This window comes from Antrostomus carolinensis, unplaced genomic scaffold (genome assembly GCF_000700745.2).
Source record: "Antrostomus carolinensis isolate BGI_N321 unplaced genomic scaffold, ASM70074v2 scaffold43965, whole genome shotgun sequence".
Taxonomy (NCBI): domain Eukaryota; kingdom Metazoa; phylum Chordata; class Aves; order Caprimulgiformes; family Caprimulgidae; genus Antrostomus; species Antrostomus carolinensis.
In genome coordinates, this window is record NW_010317997.1 from 1 (window position 1) to 10,045 (window position 10,045).

The 10,045-nt window shown below is 45.2% G+C and overlaps 1 protein-coding gene across 2 annotated transcripts; it reads left to right on the forward strand.

The window, feature by feature from the left end:
- Window positions 1-921: 921 nt before the first annotated feature.
- On the forward strand, window positions 922-9,539 carry ASH2L (ASH2 like, histone lysine methyltransferase complex subunit). 2 transcript variants are annotated; one of them, XM_010168756.2, is made up of 14 exons: window positions 922-1,062; window positions 1,899-1,987; window positions 2,327-2,421; window positions 2,545-2,640; window positions 2,864-2,959; window positions 3,182-3,257; window positions 5,355-5,448; window positions 5,924-6,141; window positions 6,661-6,828; window positions 7,186-7,379; window positions 7,808-7,900; window positions 8,476-8,574; window positions 8,886-8,945; window positions 9,344-9,539. In XM_010168756.2, exons 2-14 carry the CDS (start codon window positions 1,915-1,917, stop codon window positions 9,449-9,451), a joined length of 1,470 nt encoding a protein of 489 aa, XP_010167058.1. In that variant the 5' UTR covers window positions 922-1,062; window positions 1,899-1,914; the 3' UTR covers window positions 9,452-9,539. The 2 variants fall into 2 exon arrangements, with proteins under 2 accessions (XP_010167058.1, XP_010167059.1); XM_010168757.2 differs by lacking the exon at window positions 8,476-8,574 and having other exon boundaries at window positions 9,344-9,451.
- Window positions 9,540-10,045: the final 506 nt, after the last annotated feature.

A 10,045-nucleotide genomic window follows, 5' to 3' on the forward strand; every position in this document is an offset into this window, starting at 1 on the left:
CCCTGGTAGGTAGGTGGCTGTCCCCTGGTAGGTAGGTGGCTGTCCCTGGTGGGTAGGTGGCTGTCCCTGGTGGGTGGCTGTCCCTGGTAGGTGGCTGTGGGCACTGGGAGAGGCCCAGTCCATGGGGGTGGGTTCTGCGGAGCTGGGACGGGTGCAGAAGCTGAGAGCACCCTGCCCTTGCTGAGGGTGGTGCTGCCTGATGCCACAGTTCCCTTGTCCCTGCAGCACAGCTGCCCTGTGTGGCTCTGTCACAGCTTTGGATCCTGCACGTGGAAGTTGTCCTTCCCCCTCGTGTGCTGTTGCAGGGTGAGGTTGAGGCTTGTCCCTGGGATTCCTGTTTGTTCAAGCTCCCATTTGAGGTTTGGGGGGGTTTTTTCCCCTCTCTACCGTCACATTTTCCTAAAGGATTCTTGTTTGGTTGTGATCTGATGTCTTTGCACACGGCAGGGGAGGTGCAGAGGTGTAAGATACCCACAGGTTGTGCTTGGTGTAGGATAAAGGCCAGTGTAGATTGCTTTTCAGAAAATGAAATGGTTTTATTTAGCAGGTAGCTGTCTGGCAGTGGCAAGCATCCTCAGTTTTCCATGATTATTAATCAGGGGTAAGACAAAGACATAGAGGGTGAGAAAGTAGCTATTCAAAAAACAACATCTGAACATGTTCTGTGATTCAGACCAGAAGGACTTTCCATCCTGCTCACTCCAGTTTTAGTTCTTTAAAGAATTATTTTGGAAATTAAATCCTCACCCATCTGATGAGTTCTAACAAACTGAATCTACAAAATAGTTCCAGTTCCCTCACAGCATGTTAGGGGGGAAAAAATTCCCCTGTCTTGAGAGGTTTCTGCACAGACCTCCTTTCCTGTCTGATTCAATCTTTAAGCCAGTCCCAGTTTGCTGATCTGCTCTGGTTGTAGGAAGCTGCTGGGGACAACTCCGAGGTCTTGGATGCTCAGGCAGGTTCAGTGGATGAAGAGAACGGGCGGCAGCTCGGAGAGATCGAGCTGCAGTGTGGGATTTGCACCAAGTGGTTCACGGCGGACACCTTCGGCATCGATACCACGTACGTACGTTCTGCTGAATGCCGGGCACCAAACCTTGCTTTGCAAAAACAGGACAATTTAGAGTGTAAATTTCCCAAGGAGTGGAGTCTGTGGACTCTGGGAAGCCAGTGTGTTGTGTAAATAACAAAAGCTGTGCCCAGCACAGCAGGAAGTGTTTGTGTTTGTACATTTCAGCTTTAGAAATCTCTGTCCAGCCCTCAGGAGGGTCGGAGCCACCCGTGGGCTCGGTGCCTGGGGAGCCTGTGAAGGTTATTTGAAAGCAGAGGGGGTTTCAATGGGCATTGGCAGTTGGTATGAGCAAAAAATAAAATCTTCCTGTAAGTGGAAAGTAAATTCAGGTTTCTTTCTAGAGCTGACGTGGGACTGACCTTAGACTTAGTAAAAACTTAAATTGTTTTTGTCCCTAAATTGTCCAAAAATTTGTCCAAAAAACGTAAATTTTTTTTGGTGGTGTTTTGTCCTTAAAAAGTACTTTAGACTTCCCATTAAAACTGACTGGGATGGAGCTCCTTGTCCAGAACTTCTGGATTGTTGTCTCTTTGTTTTGCTGAATTAATTTCAGGGTTTGCCTAAAACAACAAGACCTCACACTTAGCTCACTGACGTTCTTCTCAAGAGCTCTGTGGCTTTTCTTGATGCCCATGCTAAACCTAACTTGCTTAAAATATCATTCAACTGGTAAGATGTTTCTGGTCCTGGAGAGAGAGACAATAATGTCTAAACCTGGAATAATTAATTTCTTAACCTGATATAGTAAAGAATAATTAATTTCTTAACCTGATGTGCTCAGTAAGGCGCACACTAGAACTTACCCATCAGTGTGATCTCTTTCCAGATCATGTCTGCCCTTCATGACCAACTACAGTTTCCATTGCAATGTTTGCCATCACAGTGGGAACACCTATTTCTTGAGAAAACAAGCAAGTAAGTATAAAAAAACCACACTCACTGAAATTTTGTGCAAGATAATCCTGGAGGCTTCAGTTTGTCTGTAGTTGGTGGGAAGGTTCTGCTGAAACTTTTCAGAAATGACCAAAAAAAAATCCCATATTGGCAACAATTGGGATTTTTCTAAGAATGTTTTGCCATTTTGCTACTAACTTATGAAGATGGTGAAAATCTTGTGTTGAGTGTGGGCTGCTGGGTTAGGACAGAACTCGTGAGGGCGGCTGCTGCGTGTTTAGCGATCGCTGTGTACGTGGGTGGATGTTTGATCTTCCCCGTGAAGTGTGACTCCAGTTCTGGTGTGTTTTTGTCTTTCAGATCTCAAGGAAATGTGCCTTAGTGCTCTGGCCAATTTAACGTGGCAGTCAAGGACACAAGATGAGCACCCAAAAACTATGTTCTCCAAGGATAAGGTGTGATTGTTACAGAAATCACCAGGGATTCACATGAGCTGTGTGAAGAGCGAGTCCAAACAAATATTGGCAGCGAGACTTTCAGACCCACACTGTTAACACTCAGTTTTCTTTTTTGAACAGGATATTATCCCATTTATTGATAAATACTGGGAGTGTATGACAACACGACAGAGACCTGGGAAAATGACTTGGCCTAATAATATTGTCAAAACTATGGTAAGTACTTGGAGTTAAATCTGTGGAGGATTTTCTGTGAATGATGCAGTTGTTTGATGTTTGTGTTTGCTGAGGTCTGGACTTAGAGCTAAATGGTGAAGATTCTGGTGTTTAGTATGTAGTTGATATATGTAGTATATTAATAGTAAATATTATGATTTAAACACTTGTTAATGAACTTAAAATGATCTTACCCTGTGTAACTTAAACTCCTCTATTTTAGTGTAAAGAAAGAGATGTGTTCTTGGTCAAAGAGCATCCGGACCCAGGGAGTAAAGACCCAGAAGAAGATTACCCAAAGTTTGGACTTCTAGACCAAGTATGTAATTAGAGATGGAAGGAGAGTGTGCTGTGGGGAGTTGGGAGGAAGGGGTGAGGGGCTCTTTTTGCTGGTGGCTTCTGCTCAGTCAAACAAGCCAAAAACCAGCCAGGTCACACAGCGAGCCTGCGCGTGCCGAGCGATGCGCTGGAGTCCTGCGTGCTCAGGTGGTGAGAGCCGAGTTTGACCGAGTCCATACATCAGATTTGTTCTCTCTTTCAGGATCTTGCCAATATTGGTCCTGCATATGACAACCAGAAGCAGAACAATGCTGTGTCCACAAGCGGAAACTTAAATGGCAAGTCCTTTAATCGGGTGGTTTTTGAGTATCTGGGATGAAGCTGTTTCCCAGTCCTGTAGCTGGTGTCTGTGTGGTTACAACCATTGAGGTGCTGCAGTTAAACCTGTCGTGTGGACTGAGGTTGTGGTTATTGTGTCCAGACATGCCCAGCCAGTCTCACTGTCCCTTTCTGTGGAGACAGATGAAATTCACCTTCTTGTGAAGGTTCCACTTCTTTTCTTCATGGCAGCCAGCTGAGACAAGATGCTTGTGTGAAAGCTGAGCTTGTCGGTTTTCTTCCATAATTATTTTAATTTACCTACTTGTATTATTCAGATTTCCTGTTTTCCTTACTCTGAGATTTGAAAGTAGTTGGGAAAGTGTCTATTAGTGCTTATAATCACTGCCTGCATTTTGCTGTTGTTCCCTGTTGCGGGATGACAGCCGTGGTGACAGCTTTCCCTGTCATCCTGTGTCTGAGATTACTCAGAATAATCTTACCATAGTGCTAGTAATTGCTGATGAGTGTGCAAGGCTGCACCTTTCTGTATGAAATACATTCAAATTGTACCTAACAGGAGGAATTTGGGGCTTTTAAAACAGCATTTTATATATATATATCTCTAAGGCTGTGGTGTCTCTATTTCATGCACTGGTGGTTCTTTATTTGATGTCTGGAAGATTGACAAATGTGTGGTGCCACTTCTGTTCTTACAGGTGGAGCCTCTCTGGGAGGTGAATATTTACCTTTCAGCTTCTAAAACTTAAGTATTATTGTTTGCAAAGCTTTTTTGCTCAATTATCTTAGAAGTTAAAGTCAATTAAAAATCAAAACCATGCCCTGATGTGATCGCAGTAATGCTTTAATACAAAACAACAACTTCACTTTTTAATCTTTAGCAGTCAGAAGCTTTTAAATTATCATATTCTGCCACACTTGACTGGTTTAAAGTTTTATTTTCACTTACATTTATTTTTACTTTGTATGATTTGACCTGATTATTTTTTTTTAAATCTTAATGCCTAATTAAGTGGTCTGGATCTGTGAGCTGGGATGATGTCATTGTTCAGGCAAATAACTGATGACAAACAAAATATTTATCTGCACTGAAACTACCAAGTGCAGCTGAGATCCTGTCATGTTTGTGCAGAATATGGTATCCTTCAGTGGTCTGAATCCCTTACGCTGTAAGGGGGATGCTGATAATTTAAATTATATTGTTAGTTACAACACAGTGCGGTTTTTAAAGGTGTTTATCTACAGTGCATAAAAATTCTATAGTTTTCCTTGTAAATCAGCAGCAATCTTTATTGAAATAGTGTAATGAGAAAATGCATATACAATTTAACATCTTAAAACTCTGTACTGATATTATTTTGATTGTCTTTGACGTGCAAGTTTTATTTATGAGTAAAAATTGAGTGTTGTAATTGGAAACGATGCTCTGTTCAGTCACGGCACTGGCTGTGGTGATACTGAAGAGAAACACCTCTATTGCTTTTCATTTTTCCTCAGCTTAGGTGTATTTCGTTTTCTAGATGGAAATTTAAATGTTTAGTGCTTCTTGCTTATCGATGTCAGAGTGTTTCTCCAGCACTGTGTGTCACTGGGATGATGACTTTGCTTTAAAATCAGGTAGTGTACACTGCAGGCTGGGCTTTCTGCTTCTCTGGCAGAAATAAATTTGAACTGTGACTGGAATCTCCATGAAAGCCAATAATCCTGCTTTTGAAGGGGATCACGATGCTGCTGCCTGTAGATCTTCTGAGGATAGAAAAGATTCTTAATTCTCACCTTAAAAGCTTGAGCTGAGCTCATTTTTGTTCATTTTCAACACTTAGCTTCATTTTGAGCTTCATTTTGAATCTTGCTTAGCTTCCACTCTAAATTTAGACATTTCAAAAGCTGAACAGAAGCTACATAAAAGTTGGTGGATTTTGCTCTGCTGATTTTGGATAAAGTCTGTTTCAAATGTAACAGTGGAAGAAGGTGCTTTGAGCTCAAGAACTGGTTTTAATTTGGCTGCTTCTGCCCCTTCCTGTTGTTGGAGATTCCACGCTCACGGGCTCTCTGTGACCATCAGCTGGTTGATGTGCTGCGGTTTCTGTGTGCAGGGGGAATCGCTGCAGGAGGCAGCGGGAAGGGACGGGGAGCAAAGCGCAAGCAGCAAGATGGAGGGACCACAGGAACAGCCAAGAAAACCAGAAGGTAAGAGGAGGGATGATGTGGTGGCACAGTGACGAGCGTCTCTAGCGAGGTGTTGGGCACCAGGCAGAGGGACAGCTTCACTTTTGATGACTTAAGCTGCCTCCCGCCTGTCTCTGCCTTTGGTAGGGGAATCATCCCATAACCCTGTGACAGTATTGAGAGGTCACAGCTAGAAATTATTTGGAATAGATGAGTATACTCTCATCTCCTAGATGAGCCTATGCTCATTTCACACTGACTCTTTGGAAACAAAGTGGCTTTCTGGCTGCGAGTGCTGCGGGTGCAGCTCTGTAAGAGGTTGTCCTGCTGTGATCGTTTGTGATAGAGTCCCAGGCTGGAAACTAAAACACTGCTCTTCTAGTTACTAAAAAGAAAACCAGCTCTATTTCAGTTAAAAACCAGGACACCTGCCTTGACTTGGGACTGAACCACAGGCACCGTGAGATGCCAACCTGTAGCTGTTTGTGTTTCACAGTGACCCGTTGTTTTCCGCTCAGCGCTTACCACCCCACGGTTACCCTTTGGAACACCCCTTTAACAAGGATGGGTATCGTTACATCTTGGCTGAGCCTGACCCCCACGCACCCGACCCAGAAAAACTGGAGCTGGACTGTTGGGCAGGAAAGCCCATTCCTGGGGACCTCTACAGAGCCTGCCTGTACGAACGAGTCCTCCTGGCGCTGCACGACCGAGGTACAACGCTAGCTCATGGTGTGCAATGGTCTAGCCAGATCCTCCTAGGAGGGGCCATCTGCTGCAACCTCACCTTACTGCATATTGATGTTTCAGATGTAATTGCTTGAAGAGGTACAAATGTTAAATCCACTTCTGTGTGTTCATTTGCCTTTTGACATCACCACACGTTAGAAATCAGAAATTAACCACTCGTATCATAGAATCCCAGATTGGTTTGGGTGGGAAGGGACATTAAAGATCATCCAGTCCCAACCCAACCCCCCTGCCAGCAGCAGGGACACCTTCCACTAGACCAGGTTGCTCAAAGCCTCATCCAGCCTGGCCTTAAACACTTCCAGGGAGGAGCAGCCACAGCTTCTCTGGGCAACCTGGGACACTGTCTCACCACCCTCACACCAAAGAATTTCTTCCTAATATCTAATCTAAACCTCCCCTCTTCCAGTTTAAACCCATTTCCCCTTGTTCTATCACTAACTGCCCCTATAACTGCCCCTCATCTTCTCTCATCTGCTGCAGCTCCTCAGTTAAAGATTTCTGACGACAGACTGACTGTTATTGGTGAGAAGGGCTATTCGATGGTACGAGCCTCGCACGGAGTGCGGAAAGGAGCGTGGTACTTTGAAATATCCATGGATGAGATGCCTCCAGACACAGCTGCCAGATTAGGCTGGTCACAGCCCCTGGGTAAGTAATTTTACCAAATAATTCTTAGCAAAGGATTCCAACTGGTTCCTGTATTTCTTTCCCCAGTAACTGAGATTAAGGAGGGTAAGTCATGTTCAGCCTGCCCACTTCTTCACTGCTTCTCTTAAGGGGAAGCTCTTTCCACAGGTGATCCAAACAGTGCAGAACTGCAGTACAGGTGGAACCTTTATGCTGTTGCATGCTTGGCTTTGCTTTACACTGTAGTCAGTGTGTTTGTACTAATGGCAGTCCTGTTTGTTAACTGAATGTAATTACTGTTCCAAAACTTGATGTGGGACACACAGAGGTGCTCCTGCCACGCTCTGTATGTTCACCAAGAAACGTTGGTTTCCGCAGGGAACCTCCAGGCACCTCTGGGATATGACAAGTTCAGTTACTCCTGGCGCAGCAAAAAGGGAACAAAGTTCCACCAGTCGATAGGGAAACACTATTCATCTGGCTACGGACAGGGTGATGTACTGGGATTTTACATCAGTCTTCCAGAAGATACTGAGACTGCCAAATCACTGCCTGACACTTACAAAGATAAGGTGAGGAGTTCACTATCAGATTAAGTGTTGGCTAGGTGGGCGAGTGGAAAGTAGGTCTCTCTCACCTCACTTCTGCCCCCTTTGCGTGAATCCTTTCCTGGTACCTCTGGGTACCACTGTGGCTCATCGTGGTGAGGTCCAAAGTGTTGATCTCAAGAAAACAAAATACCCAGAACCACCCAGAGATTCTGCAAGGAAAGACTCTGCAGGGACTGCTGAATGAGATTGCCCACATCTCATTTCATCTTCTCTTCCCCTCCTGGTTCTCAAATATTTGAGATGTGTGAATCACTCTTCACGGGTGCTGTGACACAACAGGAAGGCCTGTCCCAGAGCAGGGCTCCTGGAGCTCTGCTTTTCTAATATGTCACTAATGGTAACAGTTTTACTGGCTTTGCTTCTGAACTGGTTGTTTTCTAATATTCCAGGCTTTGATCAAATTCAAAAGCTATTTGTACTTTGAAGAGAAGGACTTTGTGGACAAAGCAGAGAAGAGCCTGAAGCAAGCACCCGGAAGCCAGGTATGTTAAGTGTTGGAAGGTGGAGGATGCAGAACCTTGGGGAAAGCAGAGAGCCTGCTGAGGCTGCCTTATTGCAGGTATTAATTGCATTTAATGAGCACAAAGGGAAGCTGAGTGTTAGTTCTTCATCAGAAACGAGAATGCTTTTATTAAAGCAACAATAAATGTGAACTTAGCAAACCAGCTGCTCCCAATGTTATTGCTGTCACTTGAGTAATTGTCTGGCATCAGGTGAAGGGGAGTGTAAGTTAAGCTGCTGCCTTTTGAGGAGTGTTTTGTAGTTCACAGGTAATCATAGCATCCCAGACTGGTTTGGGTTGGAAGGGACTTTAAAGCTCATCCAGTCCCAACCCCCCTGCCAGCAGCAGGGACACCTTCCACTAGACCAGGTTGCTCAAAGCCTCATCCAGCCTGGCCTTCAACACTTCCAGGGAGGGGGCATCCACAACTTCCTTGGGCAACCTGTTCCAGTGTCTGACCACCCTCACAGTGAAGAACTTCTTCCTAATTCCATGAAAGATTCCATGAGAGTTATCATCAATGAGAAAAAAAAATATCTTCATTGTTCTTTTCAGATAATATTCTTCAAGAATGGAGCCAGCCAAGGCGTTGCCTTTAAAGACATCTTTGAAGGAGTTTATTTTCCTGCTATTTCTTTGTACAAAGGCTGCACGGTGAGTAACAGATCTTTGAAAGGTAATTCCTAAGTCCAGTGTAGTTCTAGTAACTCTGGAGTGTGTCAAGCAAGGACAGGGGAAAGTTGGGAATTATTTTAGTGAAGTGGCTTTGGAACAATGCTGCTGTTCTCTTGTGCGATGAAACTTTATCCAGCCGCTGAACAAGCACTCTCTTCTCAAACTAGGGATGTGTGTTCATGTGGGTGCAGGTGGGCTCAGGAGTAGGAGGGGATGAGGACTGAAGACTAAAGAAACTTGTCTGGTTTTGGGGGTTTTTTTTGATCTAATGACAAATGTGTCTTCCACAGGTTTCTATAAACTTTGGGCCATATTTCAAGTATCCACCTAGAGATATCACCTACCGTCCGGTGAGTAATAACTGAAGCTTTTTACCCCTCACTTTGCAATAGCCTCGCAGTATTTAAACAAAAGGTGGTTGAGATTCTGTTGTGGTGGTGGCAGCTGATTCCTGTCTGTCCTCTTCAGTCTTTGTACTTGGAAAGTGTAGCCAAAAGGATTATATTTAAAAATATTGAAGGACAGGTAGTTAAAATTTAACTAAGTTAGTTGTTAGGCTAAATAGTAGATGCTGCCTTGTTCCTCTTGAGAGATTATAAAGTCCCTGTGTTATCAGGAAGAGGGCTGAGTTCTTGTTTAAGGAAACACTTGGGAATTTCACCCCCAACACTAATGTTTTTAGGAGGGAACAGCCCTGGACTGCTGCTGTGTGTCCTGACTGGAGCTAACTCTCCCATTCCCTTTGCAGATGAGTGACATGGGCTGGGGGGCTGTTGTGGAGCACACGCTGGCAGATGTCCTGTATCACGTAGAGACCGAAGTCGATGGAAGACGGAGTCCACCCTGGGAGCCATAAACGAAGTCGGTGACGCAGCGTTCACAGCAATGACACCGTGGGGACCCAGTGCAGTGGTTTTTATTCTCGAGGAACTTACATCACTCGGCGCTGGGCCGGCGCCGCCTCAGGTGTGTGGTTACCTGAGGAAGAGTCACGCTCTACCCCCACTGGAGTCCGAGTGAGTGCAGTTCTGTGTGTTCTTTGTGCTGTTTGTGGGCATCTCTCGGCGTCCTCAGGAACTTCTACAGTTTAATGAGCTGAGGAGGCGCTTCTGTGCTGGGCCTGGCTGGGAACAGGACCTGCCGGCTGGACCTGCCCTGGCAGAACCAGCACTGACACCTCTGCTCCCCTGTTGGGCTCATTGGAACCAGCAGCCTCCAGCCGGGGTTGTGGCGTGACCAGGCGCCAGCGCGTCCCACTGCCACCTCTGTCCAGGCTCTGGGCTTTGGTGGGTTTATTCCCCACAAACTGGAAACCGGTGTAAAAATAAAGACTTTAAATCTTTTAAATAATGGGGGTGTGGGGTTTTTTGTGTGAGTGCAGTGAGTGCGTGGGGTGAGTGGGGTGAGTGCATGCGGTGAGTGTGGTGTGAGTGTGGTTTGTGTGGTGAGT